This window comes from Stegodyphus dumicola, chromosome 5, assembly GCF_044657685.1.
Source record: "Stegodyphus dumicola isolate Sdum_Otavi_A_Nest chromosome 5, ASM4465768v1".
Taxonomy (NCBI): domain Eukaryota; kingdom Metazoa; phylum Arthropoda; class Arachnida; order Araneae; family Eresidae; genus Stegodyphus; species Stegodyphus dumicola.
In genome coordinates, this window is record NC_140772.1 from 34,172,282 (window position 1) to 34,193,460 (window position 21,179).

A 21,179-nucleotide genomic window follows, 5' to 3' on the forward strand; every position below is an offset into this window, starting at 1 on the left:
CAGAATGCTGTGTACCTGGTATTCTTTGAAATTTATTGTTATGTTAATTTATTAAATAGAGGTGTGCGTAGTTCGTAGATTCCTTCACTGCCTAGATTGTGCAATTCGTAGATGATTTTTGAAGCTAAAACATATTGCTGCATACATGGATTCTTGTCAAATATTTTTGGTTAGAAACTTTACGTTTTTGCTATCTAAAAATTTTTTTTTGTTTCGGACTTTTAGCTTAAATTGTGTGTTCAAAACATGGTTTTTGCATGTGTGAAAACCGTGCTTTTGAAGACATTTTAGGCTTAAGAAGACTTTTTTGAAGACATTTAAGTTTGAAATGTAGACAAAAAATTTATAGTAATATGGGGCTATGGAGTTCCTCTCTAAAAATATTTGGCGAGAATTTTGTTGCCAAGCGAGGGCGTATGTAAGAGTAGTTCAGACAAATTTTGTTCAGTTTTGGTGATGAAACTTCATTTCTGGTTACCATGATAGTTTTAACTTGGTTTTAGTTTCCTGATTTTTTTAAAGTGAAAATAGATATATGCGTACATGGACAAAGTCTAGGCAGTGCCGAGTTTGTACAATTCTCTGATTTTTTTAAAGTGAAAACAGATTAATGTGCACATGGTCACCGAGTTTGTGCAATTCTTTGACTTCTTATTTTGGTTTTGTGTAGCATCCATCTTGAAATTGTGTCTTCTTGGCACCGATCTTGGTGTTAAAAAAGAATTGCCATGAAAACAAGGGGCACCCAACTGTAAACTTTTACCTGATTAAGAAAATCCACATATAGAGTAAAACAAATTATTTTGCTTAAATTAGTTTTTATGTTCATAATAAAAATGAAATTTATTGTTATTACAGGGATTTAGTTTGGACATTACTACAGCTTTGAAATAGAAATTGACAGATTTGTTCTTTCATCTGATCAGATCAAAACAATTTGCTCACTAAATTGAGTCTTTTTTTTTTTTTTTTTTTTTTTTTTTTTTTTATGACTGATAGCTCAATATGCAACATTGATGAATGGGATTAGGAAGAATACAAAAATGGAACAAAGAGCAAAATGTATTGAAAGAATAAACTCAAATGAACCATTAATTCCCTGGATTAATTTCTTTCCACTGTAGTTTTGGGATTCTCTAAAAGCTCTTTTCTACCCAGAACTAATAATAAAATTCTGGAATAAAAAGAATATTAAAAAACTGAGAATTTTTTTTTTGGGGGGGGTATTGGGAAAGTTGGCAAACAAATTAAACGATTCCCATTTTAGAGGAGAAACATTCCTCTCTCACCCAAAATGAGAATGAAACTTTCTTCACATGCTACCAGTATGAGTTCTCAATAAAGCTACACCTGTTTGTTTGCTCATACTATCATTGTTTGTTCACTCAGTAAAGTTAATCGATTCATTGAATCAGTTTGCTAGTGGATCATACATACTTATTTTGATGTGATCTAAATTTTAAGTCAATAAATATCTCTTTTAAATTCTATTAGAAATATATGAAATAATCACCGCATATGTTATATTATCAAATAAACGGGTAAGAAAAAATTATTGCACTTTTAATGAAAATTATTATATTAATTTTTTGGAATAAATACAAATGTGCAAAAAGAATATAAAAACAAACAGCTGATCTTTATTGTACGGTACCCCTTGGTTTCTGTCTGAAAAAATTGCCAAGTGGTATTGATTGTTTGTGAAATCTGGAAGCCCGCTGCATGAAATAGGTTTTTTGGTAACCCTAATGTTGATAATGTTGGAGAAAATTCTGGATTTTTTTTTAGTTTTTGTCATTAAAAAGGCGTTATTTCCACGAATATCACCAAACGTGTTGTGATAAATTGAGATTAGGCTATTTTTTGTAATAGTAACCCTTTTGTATGGACCGGGATTTTAATCTTACCATTATTTTCAATTGCTGTGTTTGGTTGCATGTGCGTTGGTGTTGTATTTTGACGTGGATAACATCATTTGAGTATGTCTGAGCTAAGTAAGAGGATGAAAGTTGATGGTTTGGACACTATAATATGCATTTACCCGTCATTAACAGTGGATGAGCCAAAACGACCAAAAATTTAATTGAATTGCTTACGTGGAGGATGAAGGAGATGGTGCTTGGGAAGCGTGAACGTATGCACATGAAAAAAGGTATGTTAAAAAATTGAAGTTTAATTTATTTATTCATCTGTGTGTGTTAATTTTTGTTAAAAGATTTGTTGTTTAATGTTTTTATGTTAGGAAATATGTATTTTTGGTTATTTATTACTCTCTGTTTGTGTACTTTTGGTTATTTGTTCGTATCTGTATGTTAAGACAGCAGCGAATTATTTTGGTTAACATGATAGTTTTAACTTTGTTTTAGCTTCCTGATTTTGTTTAGTGATTATAGATCAATGTGTATATGGACAAAGCTGCAGTGCACAATGCCTAGTTTGTGCAATTCTCTACTTTTTTTTAAGTTAAAATAGGGCGATGTATACATGAACACCAAGATTGTGTTAAGTCTTTAACTTCTTGTTTTGGTTTTGTGTAGCAGACGGAAGAATTTTCATCATCTTGAAATTCGTGCCCATCCTTTCTGATGCCGATCTTGGCGTAAAAAATGAAATGATTCGCCAAAGGTAAATTTTGGAAGCATTTCCGCAGAGAACCCAGTAAATGTAAACATTGCCAACTTTGGCGATAATAGTTCAAACCTGGTAACCCAGCGGATTTATCCTATTCGCTTGTTCGAAGTTTGCAACCATTCCTCTTGCATTCATTTTGTTGAATTATCACTGTCGTTCGCATTTGCAGATTTATATTATTCTTCCCTTATTTATTATTATTTGTTCTGAATTTTTTAACAACGAATAGATATATTTTTGTAGATAGATGCCGGTTCTCGTAGATAGTTCTTTCGTAGATAGATGGCGGTTTCATCTCGGTTCGGGATGAAAGGAAGAAAATAGGGTGGGAGGTGTCAATGCTAATTTGTAACACGGCTGTTTACGTAGTGTTCTTAATTATTAACAGCTCTAAGAACCATGAGGTTTCTAACTTCTAAAATAATTTGTTTCCATAGGCAGCAAAAATGTGCATGTGCATTTTAAATAATTAAGTAATGCTTTTGTTTTTATTATTGGTTATTGTCATTTAAAATTATGAGAATAAATCAATTTTTATGGTGTAAAATTATAACAAGGTAATATACCGTTAATGCTTTTCTAACAATAACCTTTCAGAGGATGGCAGGTGTGACATAAATAGATGATTAAATTGAAATAAAAAATATTGGTTGATCTTTACAATATGGTAACTGGTAGTTTGGCGACATTTTGGAGGCGATAAAGGTTACTACCTGGGACTTTGGTAATAATGTGAGCAGTACTCAGTTCCGATTACTCATTATTTTGCGTGAGGGAAATGAGAGATCATGGGGTATGTCATGTGATATTAATGGACGAATTACGGTTCTTTAATCGGAAAGGGGGGAAATCAGGAAAAAATGTGGAAATTTTGTATTTAGCTTTATTCTGTGTTGTGTGAAACAGTGTTGCTTAATTTTTGGATCCCATGGCCCTAACTAAAGTGAATTCGAAATGGGTATTTAGGCATTGTGATAAAGAGAAGTTTGCTTTTCATTTAGCGGAGGAAGTATGGAGGAAAAATTCGCAGAAAAAATCTTTCAATAATTTTATTGAATGAATTAGAAAAGTGTATCCGCCACGTAATCAAGATTCTGAAGAAGATTAGGTAAGTTAGTATTTTTAATTATTTGAGGATATTATTTTTATGCATTGTTCTAAATGTAAGGTGGAAAGGAATTTGGTATTATTGGGAAAATTGGGTTGATCTTTACATTATGGTAACTTGGCGTTTTTTTGGCGAAAATTTGGCGACCAACTCTCCTACAGCAACCCTCTATTTTTTTTTCCCGCCGCCATTTTGTCTTCATGAAGTAAAGACATGTTTCTTTTCTTTTTATCTACTGAACACTTCTTCCAACAATCTACTAGCCGAATTACACTTATGCTAGAAATTTTATCTAACAAAACTGCTTAATCATGACAAATATTCACTGCAAAATTGGGAAAAAGTGCACAATACCATACTCCTTACGCGTTTTTCAAAATAACATATACACATAAACCATGTACACGCCGACTTATTTTTACTTAAAAAAACATTCCAGAATTGCACAAAAATGGCATTGCTCACACTCTTCACTATATCCATGTACACTGCTTTTTTCTCATAAATTAGAAAAATTTCACGAAAATACATGACAATTTTCTCAATCTTTAAACCCGGTAAAAAGAACATATATGAAATTACCTGATCGCAAAGAAGTATTTACCCTTTCCAAATATGAACATTTCCACATATAAAATAAATAAAATATCCAAAAACCTCTAAATCATCTATTACATTATACACGTCACCAACGAATTCATACCGCAAGCATTACAAATAATTAGTATCAAAAATTTAAATTATTTCCATGCACGTTTACTTCAACTTAAACGTGTACCAAATTCCTACAAACATAAAATTCACAAAATAACTATCATTTAATTAAAATATCACTAAACCATGTACACGTCGACTTATTTTTACTTAAAAAAACATCCCAGAATTGCACAAAAATGACATTGCGCACACTCTTCACTATATCCATGTACACTGCTTTTTTGTCATAAATTAGAAAAATTTCACGAAAATACATGACAATTTTCTCAATCTTTAAACCCGGTAAAAAGAACATATATGAAATTACCTGATCGCAAAGAAGTATTTACCCTTTCCAAATATGAACATTTCCACATATAAAATAAATAAAATATCCAAAAACCTCTAAATCATCTATTACATTATACACGTCACCAACGAATTCATACCGCAAGCATTACAAATAATTAGTATCAAAAATTTAAATTATTTCCATGCACGTTTACTTCAACTTAAACGTGTACCAAATTCCTACAAACATAAAATTCACAAAATAACTATCATTTAATTAAAATATCACTAAACCATGTACACGTCGACTTATTTTTACTTAAAAAAACATCCCAGAATTGCACAAAAATGACATTGCGCACACTCTTCACTATATCCATGTACACTGCTTTTTTGTCATAAATTAGAAAAATTTCACGAAAATACATGACAATTTTCTCAATCTTTAAACCCGGTAAAAAGAACATATATGAAATTACCTGATCGCGAAAAAGTATTTACCCTTTCCAAATATGAACATTTCCACATATAAAATAAATAAAATATCCAAAAAGTTTTACCTCTAAATCATCTATTACATTATACACATCACCAACGAATTCATACCGCAACCATTACAAATACTTAGTGTCAGATATTTAAATTATTTCCATGCACGTTTACTTCAACTAAAACGTATACCAAATTCCTACAAACATAAAATTCACAAAATAACTGTCATTTAATTAAAATATAATTAAATTCAAAAACACTACTTATAATATAAATGAGCACATACATTAAATTAATACATACATAAATACCCATTTCGAATTCACTTTAGTTACGGCCATGGGATCCAAAAATTCACGAACACTGTTTCACACAACACAGAATAAAGCCAAATACAAAACTTCCAGATTTTTACCCGATTTCCCCCCTTTTCCGATTAAAGAACCGTAATTTGTCCATTAATATCACATGACATATACCATGATCTCTCATTTCCCTCACACAAAATAATGCGTAATCGGAACTGAGTACTGCTCACATTATTAACAAAGTCCCAGGTAGTAACCTTTATCGCCTCCAAAATGTCGCCAAACTACCAGTTACCATATTGTAAAGATCAACCGAAAATTGTTATTAGCAATGATTTAGTTTAAAGTAATTAGGATTGTAAGGTAATTTTTATTAATTTAATGTATGTGCTTATTTATATTTTAAGTAGTGTTTTTGAATTTAATTCTATTTTAATGAAATGATAGTTATTTTGTGAATTTTATGTTTGTAGGAATTTGGTATACGTTTTAGTTGAAATAAACGTGCATGGAAATAATTTAAATATTTGATACTAAGTATTTGTAATGCTTGCGGTATGAATTCGTTGGTGACGTGTATAATGTAATAGATGATTTAGAGGTAAAAGTTTTTGGATATTTTATTTATTTTATATGTGGAAATGTTCATATTTGTAAAAGGTAAATACTTTTTCGCGATCAGGTAATTTCATATATGTTCTTTTTACCGGGTTTAAAGATTGAGAAAATTGTCATGTATTTTCGTGAAATTTTTCTAATTTATGAGAAAAAAGCAGTGTACATGGATATAGTGAAGAGTGTGCGCAATGCCATTTTTGTGCAATTCTGGGATGTTTTTTTAAGTAAAAATAAGTCGGCGTGTACATGGTTTATGTGTATGTGTTATTTTGAAAAACGCGTAAGGAGTATAGTATCGTGCACTTTTTCCCAATTTTGCAGTGAATATTTGTTATGATTAAGCAGTTTTGTTTGATAAAATTTCTAGCATAAGTGTAATTCGGCTAGTAGATTGTTGGAAGAAGTGTTCAGTAGATAAGAAGAAAAGAAACATGTCTTTACTTCGTGAAGACAAAATGGCGGCGGGGAAAAAAAAATAGAGGGTTGTTGTAGGAGAGTTGGTTGCCAAATTTTCGCCAAAAAATCGCCAAGTTACCATAATGTAAAGATTAACCAAAATATTATTGATTCTCTAAGATGACAGAATAGTTACAGTCTTCTGAATCTCGGTCACTGTCTGCTCTTCGTAATACTTTCCACATGAAATAGTTAACGTAAAGCTAGTTTCTTCTTTCCTCGGGTATCTCAGTCAACTGAAGTATAGGATTTGCTAATGACAATACAATATCTGTAACATTAAAACATATCAGGTATTTAGAAGCAAAATGTCAAATACATACCCAAGAAGTCTGATTAATTCACTTACGTGATGACGTACTTTAAAATCTCCCATGATGAGATTTAATATAAATATACCACCTTAGCGCGTCGGAGACGACACCATACCGAATAAAATTTCACTATAAATTTATATATTTTAGTTCATTCTTATCTTATTACAGGAGTAATGAAAGAAACACATATGTTGAAAATACTTTCTAAAAGTAAGTTCTAAAATGTATCTATTGACAACAAAATTATTTTTACAGCGCAGAAATAAAATTATTTACACCAAAACACAAATATACAGTTTAAATACAAGGGCGCCTTAAGATAAAGAGAAGTTGAGTTGTATTATTGACCAGAGTTAGGAATACCGTTACTGAATAAACAAGACAATCTAATTTCTTATATTAAAATATAGATCAAACTAAATTGTTATTCAGCAAAGAATAAGTAAAATTCTAGTATATAATAAGTTTTAATTTTGTGTAATTAATGAATTTTTTTTTAACATTTAAAAAAATTTATAAAGAATTTGCAACCATTAGATAATTTGATGATTAATAAAATGCAGTCTGAGTACATAACAATCTTCGTGTATATTTAATGACTTAATAAATACATGCGAATTTGTAACCTATTATTAGACCAATGCCTAAGAATAAGTTCATGGAAGTCAGATGAGCGCTAAAAAAAAACTTCATAATGTCACATTTGAAATTTTATTTCCCTTGTTTAAAAGAAATAAATAATATATAGGTATTATTCGAACTTAAAAGGAAATCTGAACTTTTAGGCTGGCCACATCAGATGTCTAACAAAAACGACCCTCCGAAGAAGAAGGAAAGAAGTGTTTCTATTCGTCGAGCTCACTCATGGCTCTGTTGGTTTCGTGTTGTTCGTTTAAAGCTCAATGATTTTTTCCCTGTTATAATGCTACTACCGTGAATAGAAATATATATCTATATATATAATAAAAGACATGTCAGATCTTTTTAAATCTGCTATTGGTTATTTTTCCAGCAACACACCAAGAGAAGAGCATGGGTTTGTAGGTGAAGTAGTAGAAATTGAAAAACAAAAATTGCGGGTGAAGAGAGTTATAGCCGAAGGTGAGACGCCCTCGTTTTTAACATATGTAATTTTTTAATAATATTTAATACATTTCATGTATAAAGTAACGTTTAATTTTACTTCTGGGAAAGCTCTTTCGTATATTTAAATATGTATAATAATTGAAACTTTAACTAAATTTATAATGAACTTTATTGCGTAAAAATAGTTTTTCTTTTACATTAGTATTGCATTTAATTTTTCTGAATTCTGAATTTTAATTTACTATGTAAATACTTTATTTTACTCCACATTTTTTTTTAAATGTTATTTTGGTAGCAATCTAATGCTATTCCATTAAAGTTGAATATTTTATAATTTATATAATTGTTAATTAACGTTTAAAATTTATGTGTAGTCTGAATTATATAAAATTATTCAGTTGATAACAGTCTGTAATTGTTTGCCTCCTGTTTTCCAAAGGTATTTTTTACTAATATTTAATATTTCAGTAAGTAAATAAATTATGGACACTTCTCTATGTTTTCATCATTAGTTTCAAATTTTGTTTTATTCCTCCCCTCCAAAACAATTAAGACAATTGAAGTCTACCAGTTTGATCTGTGTTGGAATATAGGCAAACAGGCTGCCTTCAAAATTGGTTTTCAAGGACTGGCTGCTTGTGTATCTTGAATCCATGTGTAACAGCTTCCATCAGAAAGTAGTCCACGAAGGCATTCTTCTCCTTAGGCAGATGGCCTTCATGCACTTTGCCATATTCAAGCACCATCAAAATAGAATTTATTTCAATTTTCGTGGTATCTTTGAAGTTTTTTTAAGGTAAAAAATAAATATTTGAATTTCACTAGTTTTAACTCTAGTTTGCTCACCCAAGTATATAATTAGCCAAGGTTATATAGTTATTAATAAGGACAAAAAGAAAGGTAATCTGTGCACTTTGAGAGAGTTGGACTTTTATCCCACTAGTTATTTTGATTCTATTTTAGTCGTCGGTTAAATAGCGTCGGTTAAAAATGAAGAAAAAATGAGAAAGCAATGATATAACAACATGCCAAATATTGTGGCTCGAGAATTTAACATTTGAAATATCGAGGCTTGAGATTTCTAGTTTTTGTTTGAAATACCATCTCATTATTTCTTTTGGCCGTATTTTGCCATTTTTTTTTAATACGAAGGACTACATGATTTTTTAGTTACCTAATGAAGAAGAGACTGCCATAAGATTCCATTGGGACAAAGGAATAATTGATAGCAGTTGACTTTGTTCTCAAAATTATTCGCTGAAGTTAATTTTTCACTCGAACAAAGCTCCTATATGGTGTTGCATATATTCTTGCTGTGAAAAAAAAAAAAAAAAAAAAAAAAGGATTGAGAAGCCAAACATGGTTAAAGGCTCGTGTCTCTTCTTCGTCAATGTCGTTCATTTTTTCTGTGGTATCAGAAATCGACGCCGCAGTTTGACAGAAATTGAATTTTGTCAACTTCAGTTAGAAATCAGCCATGATACGACAGTAAAACTGGAATAACTACTTTAGGGAGGTATGTGCAAATAGTTTGATGTCTCTTAAAAGAAATAAAATTGGTGAAGATGACAAAAGTCATAGAAAAAGACGAAAGTCTTTTTACAAAAAGTAAAAACAACATTGGATGTGTTCTTTGGAACAATGGGTGTTCGGGGGTTTTGCTGAAAAACAGAAAAAGGGTTTTCTGGTCACCGTTCCCAATCGTTGCGCTACAGCATTGATGACTGCCATCCAGGAAAACGTCGCAGATGGCAGCATGATATTATCAAACTGCTGGAAAGGATATAAGAAAGAGGAATTAAGAAATGCTAGGTATGAACATTTCACTGTAAATCACAATTACAATTTTATAGAGCCCAAAACCAACTGTCATACCCAACTGTTGAGTGATTGTGAGGCAAGGCTAAATGAAGTAATAAACGTCAGCAGGGCAGTGCTCGCCACCATTTAGAGTCGTATTTGATGGAATATGTGTGGTGACGGTTATATTCAAAAATTGGGGTAGAGTAGACTTTAAGGTACCCCTTGTATTATGGCAAAGTAGTTGTTTGCTTTATCGCCAAGTTGTTGTTTCGTTTATGGTAGCCTGATTAATTGAATGTTATGGAAACCCTATTGTGATGTAATCGGGTGCATGATTCTGGGAAATTTTGAATCATGGGATGTTTTGTAAGCGTTTTTGTGGTGTGTGTTAAAACCGTTTGAATGGGTTTGTAGGAAGAAAGGTTCAGATGGTCACTATGTGAAGCATTCGATTAGAAAGAGTACCTGGTTTGAAAAAAGTTATTTCAGTATGATTGATATTTTGATTTTTACGTGGCTCTTAGTGTACGAAGTACGAGTGTACGAAAATCATGGTAAGTGAATATTTGCTTTTGGTAGTGCTTAAATGTATAACATGTTTGGTTGATCTTTGGATTATGGTAACTTGGCGATTTTTTGGCGAAAAAATTTGGTGACCAACTCTGCTACAGCAACCTTCTATTTTTTTTTCACCGCCATTTGTCTTCACGAAGTAAAGACATGTTTCTTTTCTTTTTATTTACTCAACACTTTTTCCAACAATGTACTAGGCGAATTACACTGATGCTAGAAATTTTATGTAACAAAACTGCTTAATCATGACAAATAATAACTGCAAAATTGGGAAAAAGTGCAGAATCACAAACTCCTTGCGCGTTTTTCAGAATAGCACATACACATAAACCATTTACACGTCGACTTATATTTACTTAAAAAAACATCCCAGAATTGCACAAAAATGGCATTGCACACACTCTTAACTTTATACATCTACACTGCTATTTTCTCATAAATTACAAAAATTTGCAGGAAAATTTTCTTAATCTTTAAACTCGGTAAAAAGCACATATATGAAATTACCTGATCGCGAAAAAGTATATACCCTTTCCAAGAATGAGCATTTCCACGTATAAAATAAATAAAATATCCAAAAGCTTTTACCTCTAAATTATCTATTATATTATAAACGTCACCAACGAATTTATACGCAAACATTAAAAATAGTTACAAATACTTAGTGTCAAATATTTAAATTATTTCCATACACATTTACTTCAACTGAAACGTATACCAAATTCCTACAAACATAAAATCCACAAAATAACTATCATTTAATTAAAATATCACTAAACCATGTACACGTCGACTTATTTTTACTTAAAAAAACATCCCAGAATTGCACAAAAATGGCATTGTGCACACTCTTCACTATATCCATGTACACTGCTTTTTTCTCATAAATTAGAAAAATTTCACGAAAATGCATGAAAATACTCAACGTATACTACTCAAACGTATTCCAAAATTTTACAAATATATAACTCACAAAATCACGATCATTAAATTAAAATATAATTAAATTAAAAAACACTACTTAAAATATAAATAAGCACATACATTAAATTAATAAAAATTAGATTACAATCCTAATTACTTTAAACTAAATCATTGCTAATAACAATTTTCCAATAATACCACATATTTATTTACTCCTTACATTTAGAACAACAATGCATAAAAATAATATGCTCAAATGATTAAAAATACTAACTTACCTAATCTTCTTCAGAATCTTCATTACTTGGCTGCAGTACTACTGCTAATTTCTAAATCCTAAATCCAGTAGTCAACTGGAAGTCTATTCACCAAGTAATAAGAAATTAATAAAATTTCACCTATACTCAAACTACTTTAAGTAAACCACGTACCCTTCCTTACACTCCTTTTCACAAAATGTCCATTTTCACCATATTTCATGCACCACCATTTAAACTTAACTGTAATATCCTTCCTTTCACACAATCTCATTATTATTATCAGATAAACGCATTAAAAATTTAGAATTCACTTTACATAGCGCCATGCAATCCGAAAATTAATCAACACTATTTCACACAACACACAATGAAGCTTTTCCAAATTAACCCCCTTTTCCGATTAAAGAACTGTAATTTGTCTATTAATGTCACGTTTCACACAACACAGAATATAGCTAAATACGAAATTTCCATATTTCCCCCCTTTTCCGATTAAACAACTGTAATTCTTCCATTAATGTCACGTGACATATCTCATGATCTCTCATTTCCCTCACACAAAATAATGCGTAATCGGAACTGAGTGCTTCTCACATTATTACCAAAGTCCTACGTAGTAACCTTTATCGCCTCCAAAATGTCGCCAAACTACCAGTTACCATATTCCAAAGATCAGCCACATGTTTTTCCTTTTTTATGTTATTTTATTGTTTGGTTTAAAATGTATTTTATTGAGATTATGTATTTTTTTGTTTGCCTATATTGTAGACTTTGGTGCTCCTTTGACTTTTTAAGTGAAAATATATTGATGTGTACATGGACAAAGTAAAAGGAGTGTGCAATGCAATTTTGTGCAATCCTGGGATTTTTTTTAAGTGAAAATAGGTCGACGTGTACATGGATAAAGTTAAAAGAGTGCGCAATGCATTTTTGTGCAATTTGAGGATTTTTTTTTAAGTGAAAATAGGTCGACGTCTACATGGATAAAGTCAAAGGAGTGCGCAATGCCGTTTTTGTGTAATTCGGTGTTTTTTTTCAAGTGAAAATAAGTCGATGTGTACATGGATACCGAGTTTGTGCAGTTGTTTGTCTTGTTATTTTGGCTTTGTGTAGCGGTGATTTTTGGCGCAAAAATTGCCACTTCGCAGGACAAAATAACGAGTCGAAGAATTGGACAAAATCGGTATGTATGTAACGCCAAATTTCGCCAAGGAGTACCCTAAACTATACTTTTACTAAAAATTGAAATTGTATGATATTCAATGATATTTTTAATTTTATGCCACCTGTTTAGATTGAATTTCAATCTGTTTAGTTATTTTTTACGCGTAGACTATTCGGCTAATCTTTGGAATATGGTAACAGGTAGTTTGGCGACATTTTGGAGGCGATAAAGGTTACTACCTAGGACTTTGGGAATAATGTGAGAAGTACTCAGTTCCGATTACGCATTATTTTGTGTGAGGGAAATGAGAGATCATGAGATATGTCATGTGACATTAATGGACGAATTACAGTTCTTTAATCGGAAAAAGGCATAAATTTGGAAAAATATCTGTAGTACAATCAAAAGTCGTTAATCCGGACTCGTCGGGACTTCGGCGATTCTGGATTATCGATTTTTCCGGATTATAAATCATTAGTTTAAATCTGGTACGATGGCATGCAGAAATTATAAAATTAAAAATATGAAACCGTAATTTATAAAATAAAGAACAATTATGATCTAAAGGGTATCAAAATTTACAAAAAAAAAAAAAAATAAAAAATAAAAAAGCTTAATATTTATTTGTTTACTTTATTAAACTTTTCTTTCAATATAAGTTGTTAAAGTTGCTTTGTTTTTTATGTGATAATACATTCTCTTTAATTCTTTAAACAGACATAATTTCTTGTTTAGTTACAAAGTTCCGCTGTTCAAGTCCTATAATTGCTGTGTCGAGAATACCGACTAATTTGTCAATTGAAATTTTTTCTTTTTCAATAACCTCTGTTACTTCTTTGCTATCGGAAGCGAATTATAATGACGAGGAATTTGATTTAAATCATATCAAAGATGGAGTACATCGAGATGTATTACTACATTTAATAAGGAATTATAAGCCAAATAAAATAAAAACATCTGCCCTGAAGATAAGGATAGTGCTGACAGATCAACTTCCAATTCATTGCATTGCGTGGTGGCGCCGCGGCGTTAAAGATAAACAAAGTTTAGATAAACAAAGGATATGCCTTTATCCATTTTTTGTAGAAATTCCATTTTTTGTTTAATGAACTTTGAAACATACTTTCGCTTTGTAGATCATTTACATATTAATAAATATATATCAGAAATTTTATTTGACATAATCGAAAGTTCATGCTTACTTTTATAAAATTGCTCTAACAGTCTGCAAAAAATAATAAGCCGGATCCAATTCAAAGATTAAGGAACAATGCAATCTGCAACATTAACTGAAATAGATAATTAAATAATTTTAGCTTAGCTTATACATTAAACGTCCGTTATACATTAAACGCGTCAAAGCGACGCATGCGCAGAAAGTTTGAAGCTTTGAGGTTCGGATTATAGAACATTTCGGATTATGGGTGTCCGAATTAACGACTTTTGACTGTACTATATTATTTTGTATTAAGCTTCATTGTGTGTTGTGTGAAAGAGTGTTGATTAATTTTTGGATTGCATGGTGCTATCTAAAGTGAATTCTAAATTTTTATTGCGTTTATCTGATATTTGAAAAGAATTGGTTGAATGGTGTATGAGTGTAGGATTAATTGCGGATAAGTATGAATGTCCAACATGTGGGAATGAAATGAGATTGTGTGAAAGGAAGGATGGCTGATCTTTGGAATATGGTAACAGGTAGTTTGGCGACATTTTGGAGGCGATAAAGGTTACTTATCTAGGACTTTGGGAATAATGTGAGAAGTACTCAGTTCCGATTACGCATCATTTTGTGTGAGGGAAATGAGAGATCATGAGATATGTCATGTGACATTAATGGACGAATCACTGTTCTTTAATCGGAAAAGGGGTTAAATTTGTAAAAATATCTGCTGTACAGCATTAGTTTCATTCTATGTTCTGTGAAACAGTGTTGTTTAATATTTGGATCCCATGGCCGTATACAGTCAAAAGTCGTTAATTCGGACACCCATAATTCGGAATGATCTATAATCCGGACCTCAAAACTAAAAACTTTCTGCGCATGCGCCGCGTTGACACATGCGCATAGGCGTTTACGCGTGCGCGTAAGACCTTTTACGACTGCGCATATGAGTGTGCGCAAGTGCAGAATACGTTTTCGCGTGCGCGTTTTATGTATAATGGACGTATAAGCTAAAATTATCTAATTATCTATTTCAGTTAATGTTGATGATTGCGTGGTTCCTTAATTTTCGAATTGGATCCGGCTTATTATTTTTTGCAGACTGTAAGAGCAATTTTATAAAAGTAAGCTTAAACTTTCGATTATATCAAATAGAATTTCCGATATATATTTGTTAATACGTAAAGGATCTAAAGCGAAAGTATGTTTTGAAATCCGAAATCTGTTTATCAATTTCCAGCTGCTCGGCGGGGGGATCACCGCAGCGGGCGCGTAATGAATTGGAAGTTGATCTGTCAACACTATCCTTATCTTCAGCGCAGATGTTTTTATTTTATTTGGCTTATAATTCCTTACCAAATGTAGTATTTCATCTCGATATGCTCCGTCTTTGATATGATTTAAAACAAGTTCCTCGTCATTATAATTCGCTTTCGATAGCGAAGAAAGTGACAGAGGTTATTGAAAACGAAAAAATTTCGATTGACAAATTAATCGGTGTTCTAGACACAGAAATTATAGGACTTGAACAGCGGAACTTTGTAACTGAACAAGAAATTATGTCTGTTTAATAGAATTAAAGAGAAAGTATTATCACATGAAACGAAGCAAAACTTAAACAACTTACATTGAAAGAAATGTTTAATAAAGTAAACAAATAAATATTAAGCTTTTTCTTTTTGCAAATTTTGATACCCTTTAGATCATAATTGTTCTTTATTTCATAAATTACGGTTTCATATTTTTAATTTTAGAATTTCTGCATGCCATCTTACGAGATTTAAACTGATGATCTATAATCCGGAAAAATCGATAATCCGGAATCGCCGAAGTCCCGACGAGTCCGGATTAACGACTTTTGACTGTATAAAGTAAATCTAAAATTTTTATTGTGTTTATGTGTAGTTGAAAAGAACTGCTTAATTGCGGATAAGTATGAGTGTCGAACATGTGGGTGTGAAATGAGATTCTGTGAAAGGAAGGATATTACAGATAAGTTTGAATGGCGGTGCTAGAAATCTGGTGAAAATGGACATTTTGTGATCTGCCATGCACTCAAGATTCTGTAGAAGATTAGGTAAGTTAGTATTTTTAATTATTTGAGGATATTATTTTTATGCATTGTTCTAAATGTAAGGAGTAAATAAATTAATATGGTATTATTGGAAAATTGTTATTAGCAATGATTTAGTTAAAATAATTAGGATTGTAAGCTAATTTTTATTAATTTAATGTATGTGCTTATTTATATTTTAAGTAGTGTTTTTTAATTTAATTATATTTTAATTTAATGCTCGTGATTTTGAGAGTTATATGTTTGTAGTATTTTGGAATATGTTTGAGTAGAAGTAAATGTGCGCATGGAAAGAATTTAAGTATTTGACACTAAGTATTTGGAAGCATTTTTAATGTTTGCGTTAGAAATTGGCAGGTGAGGTTTATAACAGATAATTTAGAGGGAAAGGTTTTTGGATATTTTATTTATTTTATACGTGCAAATGTTCATCCTTGGAAAGGGTATATACGTTTTCGCGATCAGATAATTTCATATGTGTCTTTTTTACCGAATTTAAAGATTCGCAAAATTTTCATGCATTTTCGTGAAATTTTTCTAATTTATGAGAAAAAAGCAGTGTACATGGATATAGTGAAGAGTATGTGCAATGCCATTTTTGTGCAATTCTGGGATTTTTTTTAATTAAAAATAATTCGACGTGTACATGGTTTAATTATATTTTAATTAAATGATAGTTATTTTGTGAATTTTACATTTGTAGGAATTTGGTATACGTTTTAGTTGAAGTAAACGTGCATGGAAATAATTTAAATATCTGACACTAAGTATTTGTAATGGTTGCGGTATGAATTCGTTGGTGACGTGTATAATGTAATAGATGATTTAGAGGTAAAAGTTTTTGGATATTTTATTTATTTTATATGTGGAAATGTTCATATTTGGAAAGGGTAAATACTTCTTTGCGATCAGGTAATTTCATATATGTTCTTTTTACCGGGTTTAAAGATTGAGAAAATTGTCATGTATTTTCGTGAAATTTTTTTAATTTAAGAGAAAAAAGCAGTGTACATGGATATAGTGAAGAGTGTGCGCAATGCCATTTTTGTGCAATTCTGGGATGTTTTTTGAAGTAAAAATAAGTCGACGTGTACATGGTTTATGTGTATGTGTTATTTTGAAAAACGCATAAGGAGTATGGTATTGTGCACTTTTTCCCAATTTTGCAGTGATTATTTGTCATGATTAAGCAGTTTTGTTAGATAAAATTTCTAGCATAAGTGTAATTCGGCTAGTAGATTGTTGGAAGAAGTGTTCAGTAGATAAAATAAAAGAAACATGTCTTTACTTCGGGAAGACAAAATGGTGGCGGGAAAAAAAATAAAGGGTTGCTGTAGGAGAGTTGGTCGCCAAAAAAACGCCAAGTTACCATAATGTAAAGATCAACCTACTTTTTCGTGATCAGGTAATTTCATATATATGCTTTTTACCGAGTTTAAAGATTAAGAAAATTTTCCTGCATTTTTGGGCAAATTTTTTTAATTTATGAGAAAATAGCAGTGTAGATGGATAAAGTTAAAAGTGTGTGCAATGCCATTTTTGTGCAATTCTGGGATGTTTTTTTAAGTAAAAATAAGTCGACGTGTAAATGGGTTATGTGTATGTGCTATTCTGAAAAACGCGCAAGGAGTTTGCGATTGTGCACTTTTTCCCAGTTTTGCAGTTAATATTTGTCATGATTAAGCAGTTTTGTTACATAAAATTTCTAGCATAAGTGTAATTCGGCTAGTAGATTGTTGGAAAAAGTGTTGAGTAAATAAAAAGAAAAGAAACATGTCTTTACTTCGTGAAGACAAAATATCGGCGAAAAAAAAATGGAGGGTTGCTGTAGCAGAGTTGGTCACCAAATTTTTGCCGAAAAATCGCGAAGTTACCATAATCCAAAGATCAACCGGAAGGATATTACAGATAAGTTTGAATGGCGGTGCAAGAAATCTGGTGAAAATAGACATTTTGTGAAACGGAGTGTAAGGAAGGGTACGTGGTTTGCTGAAAGTCGCTTGAGTATGGGCCAAATTTTATTAATTTCTTATTAGTGGGTGAATAGAATGCCAGTTGACTACTGGATTATTTAATCTATAAGAAAAGTTTATCCGAACGGAGTTGTGGAGATTTTTTATGAAACCATTTAAAAATTATTTAAATTAGTTGTAAAATTTTTCATTTAAAAAAAAAAATTGTTACTCATCAGATTCAGATTGTGTATTCGGCCGTCATGCAGGTTGCGCTTAAGGCTATTGTCTTATTATATGCTAATTGTCTGGCATAGCCTTTGTTTAGAATATAGAGAAAAATATGAGGTTGAAGTAAAAGAAAAGTACCATAAAAATATTTTCCTTTATGGATTGGATGTGAGCTATAATAACCTAAATGTGAATGATTTTAGGAGTTGATAATTTTTCGTTAAAGCTTCTAAAAATTCTGGGAAAATATAAAAAAATACCAAAAAAAAAAGTTTCTGTTGATTATATCTATACAATTTATTATATTTGATTTTCATGCCGTTGGATGTTTGCTGTAGCAGTGTAATAACATTTAAATGTATAGGAAATTGGACAAGACCATAAGGGCTGTTCATTTTAAGCATGCTTTGTTGCAATGGGGGTTCGGTTGTATTTAAATGTGTGCAAAATTGAAATCATAAATTTGTAACAAACTTAAATTTAAATGGCTCTGGAGTTAACTAATGATCTTGATGAATCCTGAAGACTGCTATGACTTGCATTATGGAATAGCACACTCCTTAATTGTGCTAAAAATATTGTCTCTTTATGATGCAGATGAGATCAAGTATTGCAGTTTCAGGCTTATATTTATATCACCATATTTATTGTTTTTATGCATCTGTATGAATTTATAGCAATTCTAATTTAGTAGGAACACACTTTTCAGTTTTAGTAGTTGTAAATAGAAAAACTGATTCAGATTATTAGATTTTCTGTCATTAAAAAAAAAATTCCAAATTTTATAGGTGGTTTTGGATATGTGTTTGTTGCTCAAGATATTTCTACTGGTGTGGAGTATGCATTAAAGGTAAGAATAAATTAATTTTTTATCCTAATTTGTTTTCATATTAGAATATGAGGCTTTAGTGTAGAATTGGGTGCTCCTTCGATTGGCGACATTTAAAAAAAAATTTTGGCGATGAAACCTCACTTCTGGTTACCATGATAGTTTTAACTTTGTTTTAGCGTCCCGATTTTATTTAAATGAAAATAGATTGATGTGTACATGGACATATTTAAGGTAGTGCACAATGCCTAGTTTGTGCAATTCTAGGATTTTTTTTAAGTAAAAACAGATTGATGTGTACATGGACACAGATCTTATTCAATTCTTCGACTTCTTGTTTTACTTTTGTGTAGCGGCCACCTTGAAATTCTGACTTCCTGGCGCCGATCTTGGTGTCAAAAAAGAATCGTGAATAAACAAGGGGCACCCAATTGTAAACTTTTACCGAATATGAAAATAAATTTCTCCTGATAATCCTTTAGTGCATCATGTAGTATTGTTTTTTTATTTATGTTTTTGTTTTAGAGGCTTCTAGCAGGTGATAATGACACCAGCAAGACTATTCTTCGAGAAATTAAATTTTTGGTATCCTTTTTTTTTTTTTTTTTTTTTTTTTTGTGTGTGTGTGTACGTGAATTTTTATATTGTCATAATAAAAATTTAAGTTATTGTAATTATTGCTTGATGTATGTTTTATATTTTGCAAAGGCTATTAATGATTATGATTATTTAATTAACATTTACTATTCTGTAAATCTTAATTAAATAATCATTCATCATTTTATTATTTATTAAGATTATTAAATCTTAATAAATAATTAATAAAATGCATTGCTTCATAATCATCATTAAATTTCTTTTGTTAATGAATGCTTAGATTTTTTCACTATTTATTTATGAGTAAAAGTTAATGTATCCCAGAAAGGGCAGGGTAAAATGTATGACTATTTTTATTGCATTCTGTTACTGATTTAAATCTCTCTGTAGAATCATATTTTAAATTTAGTTACCTTTATTTAAATGTTATAGATACTGTTATATCAGGTTGTAATGAAAGATTTTCACTAGGAAACATTCTTAATAAAGTTAGAAAAAAAAAAAAAAAAAAAAAAAAAAAACATGAAAGCAGGACTTTTATTGTGAGTAGTAATCACCATCAAAATGTATGATTTTCTCCCAAGGGTTTGGTAATTTTTCAAAGCCTTCTGTCCGCTGCAAGTCCAAAAACAGGTCAACCTCATTTCGAATGTCCTGTGCAGAATGAAAGAAAGCACTAGTAAGATGTAGTTGCAGGTGTGAAAAAAGTAGAAGTCCGAAGGAGTGATGCTGGGGCTATATGGTGGGTGTAGCAAAAGATCCTATTTCAAGTCAAGTACAGAGTAAATCCAATGAATGCAGACGCATTTGGTCTTGCATTATCTTGATGGAACATTATATTTGGCTAATCTTTGGAATATGGTAACAGGTAGTTTGGCGATATTTTGGTAAGGCAATAAAGGTTACTAGCTAGGACTTTAGCAGTGTACATGGATAAAGTCAAGTGCGCGCAATGCCATTTTTGTGCAATTCTGGGATGTTTTTTTAAGTGAAAATAGGTCGACGTGTACATGGATGATACCGTGTATGTGCAATTCTTAAAAACGCGGCCAGCAGTGGGCGATTCTGCACTTTCTCCCAATTTCACACCTAATCTTCGTCATGATTAAGCACTTTTGTTTCATAAAAGTTCTAGCATAAGCCTAATTCGGCTAGCAGATTGTTGGAAAAAAAATCGTTAATAATAATAATAATAATAATAATAATAATAATAAAAAAAAAAAAAAAAAACACTTCGTAAAAACAAAATGGCGTCTAGGAAAAAAAAAAAAAAAAAACTAGCAGATTACTGTAGCAGGGTTGATCACCAAATTTTTGCCAAAAAGTCGCCAAGTTTCCATAATCCCAAAATTAATCTTATATTTTTGTACTGGAACCCAGTTTGACGTTTTTCCTTGATAGCAACATCAACATGGACTAGCATTACTGTCAAGGGTTTTACCCTTTTCCAGATATTCTTTCTGGTTAATGCTACGGCAATTCCATCATATATAAAGTATGATATTTTTGTCAGTCAAATTGCACTTTGCGATACTGCCAATGGGCTCACAGTGTAATGACAACCCTCTTTTTGGCCTGTGTTGTTGAAATAAATCAGTTTTTC

At 31.1% G+C, this 21,179-nt stretch overlaps 2 protein-coding genes across 7 annotated transcripts in view; one reads left to right on the forward strand and one right to left on the reverse strand.

The window, feature by feature from the left end:
- Nucleotides 1-7,229, reverse strand: part of Grip84 (Gamma-tubulin ring protein 84) — a 116,021-nt gene extending 108,792 nt beyond the window's left edge. For 4 of the 6 annotated variants that reach the window (XM_085816554.1, XM_085816556.1, XM_085816559.1 and 1 more), the window contains exon 1: nt 6,924-7,229. In XM_085816554.1, the coding sequence (XP_085672680.1) occupies nt 6,924-6,976 (53 nt within the window). In that variant the 5' untranslated portion in view covers nt 6,977-7,229. The remainder of the gene's footprint in view (nt 1-6,923) is intronic. The other 2 variants (XM_085816560.1, XM_085816557.1) reach the window with 1 other exon arrangement.
- A 421-nt stretch (nt 7,230-7,650) lies between these two features.
- aux (cyclin-G-associated kinase) overlaps nt 7,651-21,179 on the forward strand; it is a 113,214-nt gene continuing 99,685 nt past the window's right edge. Inside the window, exons 1-3 of the mRNA XM_085816562.1 lie at nt 7,651-8,018; nt 18,939-19,000; nt 19,505-19,564. Coding sequence (XP_085672688.1) covers nt 7,889-8,018; nt 18,939-19,000; nt 19,505-19,564 — 252 coding nt within the window. The 5' untranslated portion in view covers nt 7,651-7,888. The remainder of the gene's footprint in view (nt 8,019-18,938; nt 19,001-19,504; nt 19,565-21,179) is intronic.